Raw genomic sequence first — 22,262 nt, 5'->3', positions numbered from 1 at the left:
ATTATGTTTAATCCTGCTTAAATTATATTTCCCCTATGAACTCAGCACTGCAAGGTCTGAATGTAATGTCATTTATTTCGCATTCATGGCATGGTGTGTAGAGTATATTCTGTAATGCATTTTACTATATCTTCATCAGGAGGGCTTCTAATGGGGGGAGTATAATTTTGGCAGCATTATTTTTAAGCCTGCCGAAATTATACTCCCCCTATGAACTCAGCACTGCAAGGTCTGTATATAATGTCATTTATTTTCCATACATATCATGGTGTGGCCAGAATGTTTTGTGATGCATTTTATTCTATCTTCAACAGGGGGGCTTCAACTGGAGGGAGTATAATTTTAGCAGCATTATTTTTAAGCCTGCCGAAATTATACGCCCCCTATGATCTCAGCACTGCAAGGTCTAAATGTCATGCAATTTATGTTTCATACATGTCATGGTGTGTAGAGTATGTTCTGTGATACATTTTACTCTATCTTTAACAAGGGTCTTCAACTGGGGGGAGTATAATTTTGGCAGCATTATTTTTAAACCTGCTGAAGTTATATTTCCCCTATGAACTCAGCACTGCAAGGTCTGAATGTAATGTCATTTATTTCGCATTCATGGCATGGTGTGTAGAGTATGTCCCGTGATGCATTTTCCTATATCTTCAACAGGGGGCTTCAACTGGAGGGAGTATAATTTTGGCAGCATTATTTTTAAGCCTGACGAAATTGTACTCCCCCTATGATCTCAGCACTGTAAGGTCTGACTGTCATGCAATTTATGTTTCATACATGTCATGGTTTGTAGAGTATGTCCTGTGATGCATTTTACTATATCTTCATCAGATTAAACTGGGGGGAGTATAATTTGGCAGCATTATTTCAATCCTGCCGAAATTATACTTCCCCTATGAACTCAGCACTGCAGGGTCTGAATGTAATGTCATTTATTTTTCATTCATGGCTTGGTGTGTAGAGTATGTCCTGTGATGCATTTTACTATGTCTTCAACAGGGGGGCTTCAACTGGAGGGAGTATAATTTTGGCAGCATTATTTTAAGACTGCCGAAATTATACTCCCCCTATCATCTCAGCACTGCAAGGTCTGACTATCATGCTATTAATGTGTCATACATGTCATGGTGTGTAGAGTATGTCCTGCGATGCATTTTACTATGTCTTCAACAGGGGGGCTTTAAATGGGGAGAGTATAATTTTGGCAGCATTATTTTTAGCCTGCCGAAATTGTACTCCCCCTATGATCTCAGAACTGCAAGGTCTGAATGTAATGTCATTTATTTTTCATTCATGGCTTGGTGTGTAGAGTATGTCCTGTGATGCATTTTACTATATCTTCAACAAGGGGGCTATAAATGGGGAGAGTATAATTTTGGCAGCATTATTTTTAAACCTGCCGAAATTATACTCCCCCTATCATCTCAGCATTGCAAGATCTGAATGTCATGCTATTTATGTGTCATACATGTCATGGTGTGTAGAGTATGTCCTGTGATGTATTTTGCTCTATCTTCAACAGGGGGGCTTCAAATTGGGGAATATAATTTTGGCAGCATTATTTTTCAGCCAGCTGAAATAATACTCCCCCTATGATCTTAGGACTGCAAGGTCTAAATGTCATGTAATTTATTTTACATACATGTCATGGTGTGTAGAGTATGTCCTGTGATGCATTTTATTCTATCTTCAACAGGGGGCTTTGACAGGGGGGAGTATAATTTTGGCAGCATTATGTTTAATCCTGCTTAAATTATATTTCCCCTATGAACTCAGCACTCCAAGGTCTGAATGTAATGTCATTTATTTCGCATTCATGGCATGGTGTGTATGGAGCCAGATAGCTGACAAAAGTATTTGAATCTGAATTTTGTATATTTGAATTATATTTACATGACATTTCAAAAAAATGAATTTTTTAATGGTGTAATTAATAAATTTGAATTTTGACAATGCATTTTGTGTTTTGAACTTATGATGTGGTGACATTTGCTGTTGAAAAAAATTCATTTCAAAATTACAACTTGCAATTTTCAGATTTAAAAAAATCAGATGCATACATTTCAAGTCGCTCAAATTCAGATCTCAGAAATACGAATTCAAACCGGAGTTCCAACATCCGGGGCTTCCCAGGAAAAGTAAATTGTGTAGAGCGATCGATCGCAGCATTAGCGAGACACAGCGCCATCTCACGGCTGCACTCGAGTTCACGTCTGAGGAGGTGAAGCTGAGCAGATGAGCCGCGTTTGTACGGGAGAAAACTAAGGATGAACCCCAACGAGGTAAGTGCATACAAAGTTCTTCACGCCCACATAATCATCTAGGTAATTAATTAGAGTTCTAAATACTCAGTGCGCCACACGGCAAGCTTGATATTTTGCGTTATATAACGCGGGGTGACTAGCTAGCTAGCTTGTTGGTTGTGGGTAGCCAAGGGTTTTGGTTGGCCTGAGCTGGTCTGAGTTTAGGAAGGCATGGGTATTGGGTATAAACTTTTCACTTTAGAATTCAGTATTTACGGCACAGTCTAAAACAGCTTAACACGGCTTAATGTATTTAAACAATGAGCCAGGAACACCAAACATCACTCACTCATTACTCTTCATAAGTACTCTCTAATAATGTAAGGATGAACCTGTACTCCAGTAGCACAATGTTAAGCTTTTTCCACCCATTGAAACCTATTACTAGGAAACAGTTTATTGTATTTAGACAATGAGTGAGGAACACCAAACTTTAATTAAATATGCCAAATCAATGACCCCACCTTTTAATTAATATCTAACCAAATAGTTTTATTTAAGCTTTAATTATTTACAATTATGCATAATATTCAATTCGATAAAGTAAATTTAAGTTAAATGTCATTTTAAGTATTGTGTATCATGTGCAATTGAAGGTCTTGATGTTCTTTTATTTTTAACTAAATTCAAACCAAATAATGGTTGAAAGACTGGGGCTGAATTAACTGTTTAATTAGCAGGCAATGATTAATTGGCTGTGGTGGTTTTTAGTGTTAAATGAATGGGTAAGGGATGGTTGACTGTGTGGTATTTAGTGGTTAGTTGACTTTGGGCATACTTTAATAAAGTTTGGTGTTCCTAGGTTGCTGTTGTAATATATTAAGCCACATTAATCTGTCTCAATGGGAGGGGAAAAAAATGTAACATTTTATTTTAACTTTACTGTTGTAGTACAGGTTCATCCTTACAATATTAGAGAGTACTAATGAAGAGAAATAAGTGAGTGAAGTTTGGTGTTCCTAGCTCATTGTTTGAATACATTAAGACACATTAAGCTGTTTTCACGTTAAGCATTCTGTCTACCTCATTTACATAAATGACACACCTGGTTTGACTCATATGGTCAGTTGAATCTCTGCAGAGCCTAGCAGTGGTCTGCTAGTAAGAATTTCATGTAAGATTTGACTATTGTTTGAGAGTCAACTGTTAGGAATTGGTGTGTTAAAATGACATGGTAATTAAAGCTTATTTTGTTCTTGTTTTATGTTTAGCAACTAACCTTACTTCTGGATCATGTTTGGGAGAGGCTTCGTTCGCGTCTGGAGCGTGTCCTTGACAGGATGCCTTTGGATTTAGACTATATGGAATTTGTCTGTGCTCAAGAACTAGTTTTCCTCACTGCCATCTCCCCTCAGATCAGTGTACCCCATACCATATTGGAGGCTTTAACTGAGCTAAATAGTGCAATTAACATGGCAAAGCAACAGAATGAGACACACATGGTGGTCTCAGATGGAACAAGGTTGCCTTGGACGACCAAAAGTGGTGATCAGTCAAGAATACCTGAAAAGTTTACTTGACATGAATTTACCCATTTCATGCATCGCTGGTCTATTAGGAGTATCAGAAAGAACTGTTCATAGGCGTATGACAGAGTACAATCTCTCAGTTAGGGCACACTACAGTACTCTCTCAGATGAGGAGCTGGACACACTGGTGTCTGATGTCACATCCAGAATGCCACACTCTGGTTATAGGATGGTGAAGGGAATCTTGCTGGCTGAAGGGCACAGAGTACAGTATGACCGTGTTAGAGCATCACTTCATCGTGTTGACACACTCGGAGTCCTGTCCAGGATGACGGAGATGGGTTGCGTTGTCAGAAGAAGATATTCAGTTCCAGGCCCCAAGTCAATGATGCACGTTGATACTAATCATAAACTAATTAGGTATGTGTCCTTCTATGCTCCTAAAGCTATTAAAATTATCGGAAGGTGTTGCCTGGTTTGTTATTCCTTGTTTTATTTGTAATTTATAGTATCCTCTGGGTTCAGCTTAGATTGTGCATTCCTATTAACGTCTGTGGACAGCTACTCCAGCCTAGTATTGATTATGGTCAGCTTTCATATGTTACCTACTAAAAACTTTTTTTTTATCTCATATTAGATTCAACATTGTTGTGTTTGGTGGAGTGGATGGCTTTTCAAGAAAGGTGATTTTTATGAATAATTGTTTCTTGAATTACAGCACCTTTTTAAATCTTGCACTTTTCATTTCTTTCTCTCTTTTTGGTTGTTAAATCATATTTTGCTATGTCTTAAGTTTATTGTATAATGTTTTTAATTACTTTATTAAAATTGTGTTGTTTGTTATACTGTTAAGAAGCCTGGACATATTTTTATATGACCTAGATAATGTACCTGGGAGCTGCCACGAACAACCTGTCATCAACTGCACTGACCTTCTTCCAGGAATCAGTGGACAGATTTGGTTTCCCTCTTAGGTATGTTATAATAGTCTATAAATTATGCACATAATGACTTAGGTTAATTATATTGAGTTAAGCTTTTTCATTTTGTTTCAGTAAATGTTGAGCATATTGTTATAATATTTTACATATTTCTTTAAAACACACTTTTAATGAAATCAGCTTAAATACTTTTTTCATTGTTTTAGCCAAACCCATGATGTTGCCATTGCTAGTGCTTTGTTTAGTAACTACAGGAATATGTACTTTTAAGTTAATAAATCACAAATTATATATTAATAATATTAATAGTAATATTCTGCAACCTTATAGAGTAAGGGGCGATCAGGGAGTTGAGAATGTCCAGATAGCACGCCTCATGTTCACAGTCCGTGGAACTGGGAGGAGCAGTTTCATTTCTGGAAAAAGTGTCCACAACCAGCGGTGCGTTTAATCAAAATAATACTTTTTTTAATTAAGCTGCTACAGCTGTACTTACTGTCTTGTGATAAATTCTGAGGTGCAGTACTTTTACTTTTTAGCATCGAGAGATTATGGAGAGACGTGTGGACTGCAGTGACCAGCATGTACTACGATGTCCTCCACTATCTTGAGGAAGGCAACTATCTTGACATTGCAGACCAAACACACATTTTCTGTTGCCATTACACCTTTGTACCAAGACTTCAAGATGACCTGGACATTTTTCGAGAGGGCTGGGACAATCACCCCTTAAGAACCGAGGGCAACATGACTCCAAACCAGCTGTGGGCAATAGGACAAGTTTATGAGCCAGTTCAGGAGCCCCAAAATGAGGAGGTACAAACTGTTACAACTTAAAATGGTTGTACAATTGTGTGTGTGTGTATGTAACAACCTGCAAACAAATCAGTAGTATATTTTTTGGACAGTTCAATAGTTGTTTATTCAAATTTTATATAATGATTTATAAATGAGCAAAACTTGAACATTTTTAATTTATTTTAAAATTTTAAACGATGTTAAAGATTTAAGGTAATGGATTTGTCACCAGAGCCTTTAACCTAGGTATGCCATGCTACTGTGGGGCCTAAAAATAGGATATCGAAGATCGATAGATCTGAATCCCTATACGTGTGAGCAGCAAGCCTTGTATGAGCAAGTTCATTAGGTCCGCTCATCTCCTGTTTGCTCTTTCTGTAACAAATTGCATGTACCAGGCACGGGAGGCAGCGACTATAGATAACAAACCATAATTGGATGAGTTCCCAGGAGATAATTGGATGAGCTCCCAAGAACCGCCATCTCTAAGTTTATGAGCCAAACCAGATGTCCGCCTAGGCCCAGCTCACACGGGAACATCAGAACAGGTGAAGGTCATATCTTTTAAAAAAACCATACCATGCTGATTTGATTACAATTATGTCTAATTATGGGAAAGATGGCACCGCGCCCAGAGACGTGACCGGAAAAAACTCCCTAAAAATGGTCTTGTTTGAGAACAATTATGTTCAACCGATGTATGGTTATATAATGATAAAAGGTGGAGCCTGAAGCCCCCACCTTTGTTCACCCAAAAGCTGTATAAAAATGTGTGTAAAGCTTTGTACCATCAGAAGACTCGAAGCTCCTGATATTACCTGGCTGACTTCAAGAACAATAAAAGATCAACTTAGAACTTCGGAAGGACTCCGTCTTCTCCTTTCTTTAACTTAGGCACTCGTCTGTTGATTGTATCTTCTTTCTTTTGAACTTAAAACTTTTGTAGTGATGCATGTCTAGATAATCTTTTAAAGCCTATTTTAGGTTAGCCCAAGGCTTCCCTTTAAGGGAGGCCTTAAGAGTCGTCGATTTACGGACGACATTTTGGCGCCCAACGTTAAAGAGCCCACTTGCTGAGCTCCGTAGTACCGATTAGAGTCCAGCAGCGGTGACATCGTGTGACGAAGAAGACAATCCTCTTCAATACTGAAGGCAAGGTGAGCATTGAACCTTTTTTCAAATTTAACCTACTTACAAGGAAAATTGTGTTTTCTTGCTCACAAAGATGTCATTGCTGACGAAATTATAAGAAAAATTTGTCCCTTAAATAAACCATACTGTACCACTTAATTGAATAAAAACAGACGAGCGCTAGGACTTAAAGAAAGATATATACATGTTTTAGAAATATGTATGTAACAATATAAATTGAAATCAATTCATCAAATTCAATACAATCCGTGATGAGTTTTTTTTGCGTCTAGACGCCTAAATTCACGACTCCTAATCTAAATTCAAGTGAATTCAAGCAAATTAAAGTAAATTACAATAAAATAATTGTATGTTACTGTCTGTCTGCTGTATGTTGTATGTTTTACCTCCCGGGCGTTAAAGACGGGACACGTCATATGGTGCGATCTAGTAAGCACGACGTTAGACTTAATAAAAGCACATGAGAAAAAGAGAGAATACAGAAAATAAAGAGAACTAAGAAATATAATAAGAGCGACGCCAGAGAAGAGTAGCGTGCGCCAAAAAAGGCCTAAAAGAGTAAGAGATAAAGGGGAAACGGCTTGGACACCGTCCACTTAACAGACGGTCATAAGCAACCAAGTCCGTCTCTTTGTTCCATGAGCGTAAGTTGAGACACTCTGTCCTGACTGTTTTTACAGCGGAGATTGATTCTCACTCGGAGAAAAACGCTTAGTACAGAACGCCACTGTAACTGACAGAGAGACGAGGGAAAGCTATTCAAATCTGACTAGCAGGGTATATGTTTTGTGTTGTCTGTTTAAAATCTGTGTTTAAGTATTGCCTGAGATCTCTAGCTTATTTTTGTAATAACTGTTTAAGACTGTGTTAAAACTTAAGTAAACTGTTCACTGTTAATAGTGACTTGTTAGAAAACTTGTTTAAATGTCAGTAATGTTAATTGATGTTGTTTAGTGATGAGCCCCCCCAGAAAATTGAGAGTTTGTAATAGAGTCATTATTACATGTTTAGTCTCTATTACCGCACACCGTAGGCGTGACATTTTTTGTAGAGTGGATATTCGTGTTATTCTTGTAAGACGGGTTGGTCGTGAAGTGGTTAAGGGCGTGAAACGGCTGCAGATGTTTTGCGACCCTGACACCTTTACACGAAAAGAGTAAAGTACAAAATGCACAAGCCTACTACTAGGTTGGAGTCGGTAAAGCAATATGCCACAATACAGTACAAAAATTTGCTGATAACCATATCCATGGTGACAGTGGTTTATCAAAAATTCCCAATCGATTTTGGGGCCAGTAACAGTGAGGAGAGAACTGTGCGGTACTGTAAACAGTACCGACCGAGCAATTGGAAATTGTTCGAAACATGGGTTGGTGAAATCATGGTTTTTACATCAAAATCATGGCTTTCTCTTTTAATGAACGGCCAATGTAGATTCAAAGGTCTGACCCATTTGCAGCTGCGTCTGCAGGGCTTAGACGCCCCTGGCCCTGCAGTTAAACTTGACATTGAACAGACCCGAAGAGCTCGCCGTAGATTAAACAGAGCCAGACTCAAAGAGTCCCGCAAACAGCGCAGACGTGAAGACGCTAGACCAATGAAGGTCATTAAGAGTTGTACTGCGTCACAAGCGCTACAGCCAGAACCATTCGTCTAGAGTGAAGTGTACAGGCTTGTAAATGTGCTGGTTGTACAGACGCACACACATATTCTATGTACTCACCCCTCCCCTTCTCTTTAACCTCACATGCATTTACACACATGCTGACCCACCCATACATGGGCATGCATATGCACTTGCGGACACACCCGCTCATAACTACATTACTCCTTCAACTGAATAGTAACTATTGATTTTCTTATCATTTATAAAATGATAAACGGGGGTGAGATACATTTATATTTTAATCATTTATCTTTACATTTATTTTAATCATTTATCTTTACATTTATTTTAATCATTTATCTCTAATCATTTATATTTTAATCATTTATCCTTACATTTATTTTAATCATTTATCTCTAAATCATTTATTTTAATCATTTGTCTTTACATTTATTTTAATCATTCATCTCTAATCATTTATCTAATCATTTATCTTTAATCACTTATCTTACAGCATTTTACATTTATATTTAATCACTTATCTTTAATAATTTATCTATACATTTATTTTTAATCATTTATCTTTAATCTCGAAATCTATCTTGAAACGTAAATATATTTTTTCAGTCTCTTTTAGAACACCTCAATCAGCTGAAGCAACTGTCCCACTTGAGGAGAAAACGAGAGACTAACGTGGTGGCACCCTGCGCGAAAAACAGATAAGAAGTACATTTTATTCGTTATTAACTCATACAACATGGGTATTAAAAATTCCAAGATCTGTAAAAATGAGATAGACCCTGTGCAGCTCCTTATTGAGGAAGGAGTTGGCACTTATGCTGAATTGACACAGTGTATGAATAGATGGCATAAGCTGACAGCCAAAGCTGATAAGCAATGGCCCCTTGCAGGGACCTTTGACCCAGAGCTGTGTAACATGATACGTGCCTTAGAGCAAGAGTCTTATGTATGGAATAGCCGTCAGAGAGTTAAACAGCAGCGAAGATTGATTTTGCTGAGGGCATTTATAGACCGTGGCCCAAAGCCAACAAAGACCCCAACAGGCCCTACCAGCCCAATTCCAATTCCAGAAAGACCTCCGCCCTATGCTTCTGAGCGAACACCGACCACAGGACTCTATCCTGTCGCAACATGTTGGCCAGATGCGTCCATTGAATTAAAGGGCACATTAAGCTTTGACCAAACATCAGATGACACACCTGATCCACCCAGTGTCAGACCTGACCTACCAATTGGCAGACTCGCGACCACACTGTCAGAAGATCAAGAGGCTGCTGAGGGGTGCAGTAAATATACACCAAAGACATTTCCGTCTGATAAACCCCTGCAGATGGCACCCACTTGGACAGTGCCAAAACCCACCCTGATGACCCCAAAGATGTTCACTGCAAATGGCTCCTCGGCAGGACCTGCTAAAGAACTGATGAGAGATGGACAGACACAAAGAAGCACCCATGATAGCAGTGTGCAGAAGCTAGCTGATGAGGATGGAAGATCCAGACCACGCACCCCTGCTGCAGAAGAACCGTTCCCAGTCGCTGAGGATTACTTTCCTGAAGTACAATTCCTCGCAGCTCCACTACAGCGGAGAGTTACTGGCGTGCTAGAAATAGAGCCTGAGGCAAGTGCTAGACGGAGACGAGACGACTTCCAGAACACTTACAATGAAACAGAGAAGGCTATTGAGGAAGAATTAAGGAAGCTACACAATAAAAGAGATTCAGACAGATTGACAACCCCACGCCCAACTCATGGCTTACGCAGAAGTCGATCTGTTGAACTACAGACACCACCAGTGCCAAAGGAACACACTTTGGATGCAGATTTCCATCTCACCGATAATGAAGAGGATGAAGACCCATCAGAATGGAGACCACCACACGACTGGAAACCCCCTTCAGGACTGAGACGTTCTGAACGCATAAAACGAAGACTAGAATCCAAAGGCCGTCTCAGACCAATTAAGCAAAGCAGGTCCTCCCTGCTCTGCCCAATAATAGTTAATGGCCATACTAGTTCATATGTGCCCTGGTCCTTTATGGATCTGAAAGGCCTAGTTGAACAACTACCCAACATAACCGCGGGAGGGCAGAAGTGGATCACTGCTTTTGAAGACAAGACATCAGGCTATACCATAGCCATTGGAGACATTAAGGCTATCCTGTCCCACTCAGTTGGTAAAGCTAGAATGGAAGACATATTTTCATTGGCCAATTTTAAGAACCTGGCAACAAAGCAATTCTTTGAAGACACACCCTTCAACTACTACAGAAACAGACTTTGGGATGCCATCCGTCAAGAATTTCCCACTGACATGGATCCAAGCCAGCTAGACTCACTTGAACTGAAACCTGATACCTCTGCCAGTGAGTACATCATCAACTTTCAAAAGAAGTGGTTAGAGGAAACAGGAACGGCTTGGAACTCTTCCAACCAGTGCCTGTTCAAAATGATGCTGAGAAAGAGCTTACCCAAAGAGGTGCAGGACGCACTTGATGAAGTAGTGGGCTTAAATAACATGGAATGGAACATGTTCAAAGACCACATCATCCATCATGCTGAGAGATACAAGAAGAAGAAGGCACAGAACAAAGAAGAACTGGAGAAAATAGCTCTACAGCTGCAGAGAGCACAACTGACAGAGTTGAAGAAGAAAGATAAAAAATCAACCGACCTCATGGCAGTAATGGCCCCTGACAAACCCAAGGCACCAGGTGCAACCAATCAGATTTTACCTGTACTGACTACACACGCACCTGTACAACAGTCAATGCAAGGGCAGCAGGGGATGCAACCACAACAGCCTGTTTCTACAATTCAGATGCTTCCTGCAACACCAATGATGCCAATCAATACCATGCCACAAAACCAAGGCATGCAGCCCAACAATGTTCATATGACCAATCCCACTCTCAACCAGCTCCAACGGCCTATGCCACCTGTCAATGTTTATGTCAACACAGGCTTAGGCAATAGGGGAGGAGCCAGAGGCAGAGGAAGAGGTAGAGGCCGTGGGATGCCTCGACCGAACATCAACCCATTCGGAATGCCTAATGCGCAGACCCTGGATCAATTAGACACATTTGACACTCAAGGTCAAAATTTCCAACAAGGCCAAGGATACCAGCAAGGTCAAAACTACCAACAAAGCCAAGGCTATCGACAAGCTGGACCTTCTCCAGTTTGCTACACATGTCACCAACCTGGCCACTACTCAAGAAACTGTCCGAATGCCACATGGTACTGAAGATGCCCGGAAAGCCTCAAGGGGGAGAACATTCAATTGGCAGTATCAAATTCGTCTATTAGTGACCCTAAAGTACAGGTTAAAATTAATGGTGAGAAAAACGTATTGTTTTTAATTGATACAGGAGCCACCCACTCCGTAATTGGCCCAGAAGGAGTAAATCTTCCCCTGTCCTCTCATCAACTAAGGGCACAAGGCTTTTCAGGGAAAACACAAACACTAAAATTTACAGAACCTGTACACTTAACTATTAATGAACAAACTGTGGTAGCTCCTTTATTATATTCAGCAGCATGCCCAGCTAATCTCTTAGGTAGAGATATATTATGTAAATTGAATGCAGACATTAAATGCTCACCCACTGGATTGTACATAGACTTCCCAACCCCAGTTTACCAGATGTACATAAAGGCAAAAGAGGGAAGACCAACCAAAGATTTACCAACAGTTTACTGGCTAAAACTAGTTGACCAATTACTTGATGGGTTGTACCATAAATGGGAACCTTGGATTGAGAGCCGTAGACCAGATATGAAACACGTGTCTGATGAACTACACTGTACACTTTTGTACGACCATGACAACTCACAAACGGAGTATGATGCATGTTGGCAACAGTGCCTGCAGGGTAAATCATTTACATTAAGAACAGGAGATATGATCATAGGCCCACAAGGAGTTGCTGTAGAAGCAATCCTTGATGACAACTTGCTACAGTGGTATAAGGTCGAAAATTCTGTACCACATGTTTCTCTTATGGTTGCTAAATATAATCGACCAATGGACTTAGGTCCAATGGTGTTAGCTAGCCAAAAGATGACATGGGTTGAAACAGATGACGAGTGTGTTTTCGTATCGGCTGATCGAACATACTATAAAATAACCACCAAATCTGTCAACAGAACAATAGCTGAAAAGGTAGCTGTAGATAGACTAGCACCTTACATTCAAGCTAAACTGACCAAGGATCAGGAAGAACTGTTGAAAGCAGTGCCTGACCAATTGTGGACCAAACATCACACAGATGTAGGTTTTATTAAATCTGTAGAACCAGTTCAAATAATTCTCAAGCCAAATGCAAGATTACCTTACCAAAGACAATACCCACTGAGTAAAGCTGCGTTTGAGGGAATTAAACCAACAATTGAAGGTTTGGTGCAGGCTGGAGTTTTAGTAGAAACTACCAGCCGATGCAATACCCCAATTTACCCTGTGAGAAAACCAAACTCTGACAAATGGAGATTAGTGCATGACTTAAGAGCTGTGAATGCTGTTGTGGAAGGCGAAACTCCTGTAGTACCTGACCCACACACTTTACTCTCAAACATACCTTTTGATGCTATGTTCTATAGCGTCATAGACTTATGCTCTGCTTTCTTTAGCATTCCGCTCGATGAGCAATCCAGATATCTGTTTGCATTCACCTATGGAGGCAGACAATACACGTACACTCGTATGCCACAAGGCTTCAGCGAGAGCCCTAGCATATTCAACAAAACAATAGCACAAGATCTAGGTGACATTGAAATCAACAGCACATTAATCATGTATTTTGACGATCTGTTAATTGCATCCAAAACCAAACAGGAATGTGAACAAGACACGGTAACAGTACTTACTAAATTGGCAGAGAAAGGTCATAAAGTTAGCAAAGCTAAACTACAATTTTGTGCAGAAGAAGTAGACTATCTTGGAAGACGCTTAAAGGGTAATAAGCGTACAATCATGCCTGCACACATTAAGGCTATCCAAACGGTACCCAAACCAATCACCGTGGGCCAAATGCTAACATTTTTAGGAATGGCTGGCTATAGCCGACAATGGATTTGTGATTTTGCACTTAAAACCACTCCCCTAAGGAGATTGGTGAAGGCAGCCGGACAGAGAGACCTTAAAGGAATCTTGGTCTGGGACGAAGAAGCTGAACAAGTTTTCATGCAAATCAAGCGTGATCTGTGCAATGCTCCAGCATTGGCTAATCCAGACTACTCGAAACCTTTTGAACTCTTCGTGTCTGTGAAAAAGGGTTTTGTTAATGCAGTTTTGAGACAATTGTCAAACCCCATTCAGGGCTACACTCAAGTAAACACCATAGCTTACTTTAGTGCACAACTAGACAAAATTGAACAAGGCATGCCTCCTTGTTACCAAGGTTTGGCAGCAGCGGCCTATGCTTTTGAAAAAGCTACTGCAATTACCATGGGATACCCAGTTACCATGTATACCAACCATTGTCTGCATACCTTGTTAACATCAAACTCTTTTGTTCTGACAAATGCCAGACGCACTGGCTATGACGTAATTCTGTCTGCCCCTGAACTAACCATCAAACGATGCAACAAAATTAACCCAGCTGACAAGATCCCACTCCCTACGGAGGGTACTCCACATGACTGTGAGCAACATACTTCTGACTTTCTGAAGCCAAGACATGACCTAGCAAGTGAGCCCTTGACGTACAATGATTTGGTTCTCTTTGTTGACGGTTCCTGTTTTAGAGGACCAGAAGGCAACCTAGCTGGTTTTGCCGTAGTAAGTTACGATCAGACCACAAATAAATTTGTCACACTTTTCAAAGCTAAAGTACCACAGCCATGTTCTGCTCAATTGGCAGAACTTAAAGCATTAACAACTGCTTGTCAATTAGCTAGGGGTAAACAAGCGACTGTAATGACCGATTCCGCGTACGCCCATGGGGTGGCGCAAGTGTACGGATCTATCTGGGCCCAGCGCGGGTTCGTACGAGCTGATGGTACCGAAATTTCACACGGCCAAGCCATTTCTGAACTCTTAGAAGCTATTTTGCTACCTGACAGACTTGCCATTGTAAAATGTGCCGCTCATAGACATGACGATTCTCTGATTACCCAGGGCAACAATATGGCCGATCAGGAGGCTAAAGATGCAGCTGCCGCTTCGTTACAATGTCCTGCACAATCTCGAGACAGGCTCCAATTGGCAGAAGAACCACAGACTGAGTATGCAGCAGACTTAGCTAGCCTAAGTGAAGGCCAAGCAAACACCAGTATCTATGAAAGAAATGTATGGATCAAAAGAGGAGCTAAACAACAAAATGGCGTTTGGTACGGCCCAAACGGATTGCCAGTAGCTCCCATTACTCTGCTGAACCTACTAATCGCTGATGCACATGGAATAGCCCATGTCCACCGGAAAGAAGTTATTAAACAGCTTAGAGCCGAGTGGTGGACTCCCTATTTAGTTCCGTCAGTAGACCATTTTCTTCAAAATTGTGCGGTATGTGTACAATACAACTTTAGAAAGTCTCTGACTGCTCCATTAGGACACATTCCTGCTCCTGATGGTCCATTCAGACACCTGGTAATGGATTACCTTGACATGGGAAAGCCCATTAGGGGATACCGCTACATAATCGTAGTTACTGATAGATTCAGTAGATGGACAGAAGCGCAAGCAACTCAAAAAGAAACAGCCACTGCTGCTGCGAGATTCCTGATCCGAGAGGTGATTCCTAGATTCGGAGTACCAGATACAATTAGCTCAGATAACGGGTCCCATTTCGCTAACAAAGTCATCGCAGCCATAGCCAGATCACTTGGCATCAAACGTAGGCTTGGTTGCGTTTACAGACCACAGAGCCAAGGCATTGTTGAGAGACAGAATGGAGTCCTAAAAGCAAAGATTGCAAAAATCATTGCACACAGTGAAGGCAAAGTTAATTGGCTTGATGCCCTACCATTAGCCTTGATGAGTATGAGAATGACAACCAATAGAGTGACCCACCTCACGCCACATGAGATGGTGACAGGAAGGCCAATGCCGATCACCTATCTTAGGGCACCTTATCAAGGCCCTAGTCTTGAACAGCTTCAAGATGAACTTCATAATTATGTCACATGCCTTACAAAAATTCACAAAGACCTAAATATACAAGCAAAAGGAGCAAGTGCTAACAGAACCGCTGAGATTGACAGTTCACTGACTGAATTGCTCCCTGGAGATTATGTATATGTCAGAGTCCACAAAAGACAGTGGGACCAACCTCGCCGTGAAGGCCCATATAAGGTAGTTTTGGCTACACCCACTGCTGTGAAGGTGGAGGGAAAAACCGTCTGGTTCCATTTGAATCATTGTTCCAGAGCTCCCATAATGCTCAGCCCCCCACAACAATCTGATGACCAACCTCAACAGCAAACTGATGAGCAACCTGCTGAGCAAACACAAGGTGACCCTGCTCCTGTCTCACCTAGGGCAGGACCAAGTGGATACCAGATCCAGACGAGAAGTACTGTCCGTCTGGCCGCTCCTGACCCTGATTCAGGATCTGATTCCAGCTAAACCACTGCCAACCAAAAACTACGGTACCTTGCAGTAACTATCCTTCGGGAAGAAATGCCTCCATGGCATCCTTTTAGGCATCCCGGATTTTGCGGACTTACAGGTACCAACCTTGTTTTGATTATCATCTCCTGCATTATTGTTTTTGCTATCCTTTTTTCGGAACAATCTGCGAAGATATCTCGCACTGAACTTGAACTTTGTGTGAACAATTCTCTTGAATCAAACACTACTGGACAATACTGATTAAGTACTTGGACCTTGTGTTGTTTGCTTCAATGCATGTATAACTTTGTTGTGTGTACCTTTTTTTATAACCTTTCTTGTTTTACATACCTTTTATTTGTTTTGGCTGATACCTAAGATTACTTGTGTATGTTTTTGTCCCAATTTCACCTGATGAACCCCTGTCCAGCATTTCATATTCCAACTCTCCCTTTTCCATTACCAGTTTTTTCCTTTTTCAAAGACTTGCCCTTATATCTGATTAACGCAGACATCACTACAGCACCTACATTTATAGCACAATCGACTAACCACTCTGGACCAAATGGTGTAGTAGATACTGGTTTGGAAACATACACTGCTTTTATTCCTTTTCTAGAATCAACTCTATTAATTAACCCTGAACACCTTTTAGTTGCTGAAATAATTAGACCAAACTTTTCTACCGCCATTGTATGGTATTTTGCCACTCCTGGTGATACCGCCTCTCTAAGTCGTCGACAATATTTTCGCTCGTTTACCACAAGTAAATCCTCACTAAAGGAATACTGCTGTCATTGGACTGCGTCCTAATCATGAGCCTTGCACACATCAAGACTAAGTGCCTTGACCTTTGGAGGTCCCATAAGGACCGCCTTTTGCTCGGGTTGACAGTAGTCATGGCAGCATTTATTACCTCTGCATTAGGTGCCTTAACTATATCTATGATATGTAGCAGATACCAAGCCGGCTCACCCGACCTGATGGCCAGCCCCATGATTGCCAACTCCTACCGAACTGTCTCTAAACGCTCCCTCGATCCTACTAAATACAGACGTTCCATTGTCCATCAGACTTGGTCTGAATCGGGCAATCGCACGTGCGAACGATACTGCCCTTATGTTGACCCAACAATTTGCATGACATCATCCAACATGTTTTCCTCCTTTTCCTACGCAAATGTTTATTTTGAGTGGACACTATATCGCCAATCCGATTATGAAACTACCAAAAAACGGTGCTTGGCATCTCCTGCCAACATCTGTGACCAACCTGCCAACTGTTTCAATTCTGCTCGCCTTAAGAAACGCCCAAGCAAGCAATTGCGTTGCAGCCTAGCTTTGTTAATGTCATACTTTTTGACCACTACACCCTCAACACGAGACAGATACACCTACTTCCAAGTTGAATTTAGATCAATGGCCTCTGTAGCTTTCCTCATTGACACGAAGGGTATGTTTTCTGTAAAGGCTTACCCAATTGGGTCCAACTGCTCACAACAGGCTCAATATACTTTGAATGCCTATTGTGAGCCTTTAATCTGTTATGAACAAGCTAGACTGAACAGAACTCCAAGAGCTGTAGTGCATTCCTGGGAAGCACAGAGATTATTCACATTTGATTCCTTGAACCCCAATGATTTACCTGACACGGATAGTGATCCTGGTGTAGTGATTTCTCAATATGCTGACCAGAATATGTTCTATCAATATCTGTCCTACACTGCTCAATCAGTTGCTTCTACTGATTGTTTAGCCTGTCACAATGGTAACAGCGTCCCAACTATCACCCCCATAGACGGTTTAGATGTTATTCCTAATAGAACAGCCCCCTCCCCTTTGCAATGCTTGATGTCTTCATTGAATATTCCCAACCAACACTCAGCTGTTGATCCTAGATGTACAGATATTGATAGCCCTCTTGTTCCACCCCCTCCAGTAATACGTGACACTGGAGCTCAGTATCCATTTTGTTTTTGCAGAACCAATTCACGACGCGACCTCCCTGAACTTGATAACAGGTGTCGTATCCGCCTTACCCCAATTGGTACTGATATACTTACAGGCTACAGATATCTCAACATTAACCTAGCCAATGGTACTCTCCCATTGGCTGACCTTTTTTGGATTTGCCAATCTGACACAAAGCTGCTCCAGTCACTTACTAGTACGTGGGCTGGCTGCTGCGCACCTGTCACTTTAACTGGTTCTGTTTCAGTATTAACCTTTGATGATACATTGCCCAGACACAAGAGGGATCTTCCTTCTGACATCTCTGAAATACAAAATGTTCCTGAGCTAAATTACTTAGGCATTCCTGTTAAAATTCCTAAAGAACACCTGGTTATGAGTGATGGCAGCATTGGAGCTGCTGGTATACTATTTGCTGGAATGCAAGCCTATAGAAATGGCCATTGGATTAATTACATTTGGTACAATCAACAGAGATTCCTTAATCATACCATTTCTGCTCTAGAAGCACTTGGTGAACAATTACATGCTACTTCGAAAATGACCCTTCAAAACAGATTTGCCATTGACCAAATGAGAGCACCTGATGACGGTGTATGTGTTTTGATTGGTGATGAATGTTGTTCTTATATTCCCTTACATACTGGTTCTGAAGGCAACTTTACTAAGGTAATGTCTAAACTTAGAAAACTCCGTGATGAACATGTTAGAAACACCCAAGCTGCCCAAACCTCATGGTTTAATTGGTTATTTTCTGGAGAGTGGAAGGCTCTTTTAATGAGAATGGGTATGATGCTTTTGTATGTTATTTTGATTTTGATGTTTGTTGCATGTTGCGTTGTGCCCTGCCTGAGACTGTTGATTGAACGTACTATTTCATCAATCTCTGGACAATATGCTGTTTTGCATGCGTCTTTCGACTCGTCCGCAGGACTCGAAGTTACTTGCCAGATGGGCCAGGGCGTGGCCCCGGCTAACTGAAGCAATCACGTTCTTCGGGTCAAGGTGAAGTGCTAGTAACCTCTCCCTTGACCTGCACCGTGCCTTTCTACGTGGCGCAAAGTCACAAAAGGCGGAAGACATCTTCAGGCGCCTTTACTACCCTTGATTTTTCTCCAACTCTAAGGACTATCTAATCATGCACCCTTGTATTTCTTGTGTCCCAATGCTCATTGATAATTGATTGTGTGTTTTATTTTTCCAAGCGTGCCTTTCACTGTAGGGTGAAATGTTTCACAGTTACATATGTGTATTGTGCCTAAGGGGGGACATGCTTATTTGGATCTTTCTTACCTACTGCTCGTGTTCCCAAATTCCTCTGAAGAGGCGGAGCCCCTTGACTGTGCATTGTCTTGGTAACGCTACACATTCCCATAGGGGACCTATCAGGTAGCTTTTCCAGGCAGCGACCAAACAGACTGGTATTTCCCCATCGGTATAGCGCCTTGGCTCTAGGGGGGTTTGCCATCCTTGCCTTTGTGCTGGGGTGGTATGCCTTAACCCTTGGATCTTGAGGTATGCGACTGCATGTGGGGCCTTGTCGGGTTGCTTTGCCAGGTGCCATGTTTGACGTGCCTTTCTATGCTCAATTATTCGCCAGTTACCAGCGAGGAGACAAGGGGAATGTGGGGTTTTAACTAAGATACTTATGTCAAGTTTGACAAGACCATCTTAATATTTGAGATGTGTAATTCGGACCTGTCTGACCCTCCTTGTGAACAATATATTAATATGAAACTTAAAGTTATCTAATCTAATTATGCTATCCACTAATAATCCATTTGAAAGTGTGCATTTTCATAACTTTGTAGTTACACCATCATTTACCTGTCTGTTTTGGTGTCATGTAGATATTATATAACCATGTATTTCCTACTACTCTGTCATGTTTACTCGCATTTAAGCATGCAAAATTGTGTCAAATCAAAATGGTTTAAAATGAACTTGGGACTTAAAACTATTTTATGAGCACGAAACTTACACATAATAATAAATAATTAAAACATGATTTTAGCTATACTTATAATCTTTACGTTCTAAGAGACAGCTTGAGATACCACACCATACCATCATTGTTCCGTGGGAATTAATCCCACGGAAGGGGGGAATGTGGGGCCTAAAAATAGGATATCGAAGATCGATAGATCTGAATCCCTATACGTGTGAGCAGCAAGCCTTGTATGAGCAAGTTCATTAGGTCCGCTCATCTCCTGTTTGCTCTTTCTGTAACAAATTGCATGTACCAGGCACGGGAGGCAGCGACTATAGATAACAAACCATAATTGGATGAGTTCCCAGGAGATAATTGGATGAGCTCCCAAGAACCGCCATCTCTAAGTTTATGAGCCAAACCAGATGTCCGCCTAGGCCCAGCTCACACGGGAACATCAGAACAGGTGAAGGTCATATCTTTTAAAAAAACCATACCATGCTGATTTGATTACAATTATGTCTAATTATGGGAAAGATGGCACCGCGCCCAGAGACGTGACCGGAAAAAACTCCCTAAAAATGGTCTTGTTTGAGAACAATTATGTTCAACCGATGTATGGTTATATAATGATAAAAGGTGGAGCCTGAAGCCCCCACCTTTGTTCACCCAAAAGCTGTATAAAAATGTGTGTAAAGCTTTGTACCATCAGAAGACTCGAAGCTCCTGATATTACCTGGCTGACTTCAAGAACAATAAAAGATCAACTTAGAACTTCGGAAGGACTCCGTCTTCTCCTTTCTTTAACTTAGGCACTCGTCTGTTGATTGTATCTTCTTTCTTTTGAACTTAAAACTTTTGTAGTGATGCATGTCTAGATAATCTTTTAAAGCCTATTTTAGGTTAGCCCAAGGCTTCCCTTTAAGGGAGGCCTTAAGAGTCGTCGATTTACGGACGACACTACCCATCATGTATCCTTATTAACTGTAATCCACCTGGTTTCAACACTGACCCTGGATTACCCGGACCTGCATATTTGTGTGTATGTAGCTGTTTGGTATGATGCATTTCCTTGATAAGTGAACTTTTTCTTTTATCTAGGTGTTGGGCATACCAGAGATTGATTGGGAGAGCAGTGGGTTACCTCACATTAGAAATACTGGAATTCATGTTCCTGCCACAGGCTGTCCACTTACAGCAGAGCAGTTTACAGCACTCAGAGACTTCATTGACCCCAGAGCAACATCACAGTCACGGGGTGCTGACATCTATATGGCTGCTGTGCAGTTCTGCCAGACTCTTTTGGAATGAGAAGTTTCTGAATGCATTTTAGAGGACGATGGGGTGACAGCAAGAAAAATACCACAGTGGATTCTTTTCCAATGGAAAACAGTGGAATTGTTAAGACATTATTTCCTTAAACATTTAAGTTTGTTTCATCTATGTCTGCTAAAATTAGTTACATTATGTTGATTATAGGGAGTACCAAGATACCATAAAAGCTTAAGAAAGGCATTCATTTTTCTGTAGACGCAACATTTTATTTCTAATTCACCAATTTTCTATGTAAAACATTGACAAATAAAATATTTTACATCCAGAATTGCCATGTGTCCAATATTTTGTTAAATGAAAGAAAGAGTGCATGATTACAAAACAGTCTATGCAAACAAACTTTCGAAGGCATATATAGTTGTAACCAACTATGTTAATACAGAATTAGCTGAGTGTAAAAACAGGTGGTAAAAATCTTCCACTTAGAAAATCGGTGAACACATCCTCCAGAGACACCCAACCTCTGTTTTAATGCATCTGTGCATTTACTGAATTTAAATTACTGGGAGGAGGGGAACAGAATGACCATTGCATGTGTAAATTGTTTTTTTTCCTTCCCATTATTCAGTAAATAAACTATACGGGTGTGCAGAATTTGCAATATGCAAATGTAAAATTTTAGTTTCCTGTCAAGAATGTGTTTACATTTCACTTTTACACTGAACGTTTAAATACACAATACTTGTAAATACTGTGTGCAGAAAATTCAACTGAATAGGAATACAATTACATAAAAATAAGTACAATTGCTTATACAGGTGCTGGTCATAAAATTAGAATATCATTGAAAAGTTACCTTATTCCAGTAATTCAGTTCAAAATGTGAAACTCATATTATATAGATGTATTAAACACAGAGTGATCTATTTTAAGAGTTTATTTATTTTATTTTTGATGATTTTGGCTTACAGCTAATGAAAACCCAAAATCAGTGTCTCAGAATATTAGAATATTATATAAGAGCAATTGGTACTTTTGTGTGCTCTTTGTGAATACTCTTTGTGAATACTCTTTGTTAATGTCAGGTAGCAAGTGCATACAATTAATGTGAAGTCAAATAAACCTCTAAATGATGTTGTGGCAATGTTACTTAAAATGTGAACATGATTTATTTTTAGCAGAGCAAAAAGCAGAACTGTAGTAACATGGAAAGTTATATGTCTGTATAGAATCACCAGGTCT

At 40.5% G+C, this 22,262-nt stretch overlaps 1 protein-coding gene across 2 annotated transcripts; it reads left to right on the top strand.

Annotated features, from left to right (window-relative positions):
• Positions 1 to 4,535: 4,535 nt before the first annotated feature.
• Positions 4,536 to 21,342, top strand: LOC125787396 (uncharacterized). Of its 2 annotated transcripts, XM_049471573.1 has the most exons (4): positions 4,536 to 4,752; positions 5,050 to 5,160; positions 5,259 to 5,535; positions 20,847 to 21,342. In XM_049471573.1, exons 1-4 carry the CDS (start codon positions 4,664 to 4,666, stop codon positions 21,054 to 21,056), a joined length of 687 nt encoding a protein of 228 aa, XP_049327530.1. In that variant the 5' UTR covers positions 4,536 to 4,663; the 3' UTR covers positions 21,057 to 21,342. The 2 variants fall into 2 exon arrangements, with proteins under 2 accessions (XP_049327530.1, XP_049327531.1); XM_049471574.1 differs by lacking the exon at positions 5,050 to 5,160 and having other exon boundaries at positions 4,541 to 4,752.
• Positions 21,343 to 22,262: the final 920 nt, after the last annotated feature.

This window comes from Astyanax mexicanus, chromosome 24 (assembly GCF_023375975.1).
Source record: "Astyanax mexicanus isolate ESR-SI-001 chromosome 24, AstMex3_surface, whole genome shotgun sequence".
In the NCBI taxonomy this organism is placed as follows: Eukaryota; Metazoa; Chordata; class Actinopteri; order Characiformes; family Acestrorhamphidae; genus Astyanax; species Astyanax mexicanus.
This window is presented reverse-complemented; position numbering and strand designations above follow the sequence as displayed.

Bases quoted from the DNA above. Each gene is read 5' to 3' on its own strand.
- LOC125787396 (XM_049471573.1), top strand. From the start codon at position 4,664: ATGTACCTGGGAGCTGCCACGAACAACCTGTCATCAACTGCACTGACC. The intron at 5,161-5,258 runs GTGCGTTTAATC...TTTACTTTTTAG, and splicing joins AAAAGTGTCCACAACCAGCG to CATCGAGAGATTATGGAGAG. The intron at 5,536-20,846 runs GTACAAACTGTT...TCTTTTATCTAG, and splicing joins AGGAGCCCCAAAATGAGGAG to GTGTTGGGCATACCAGAGAT.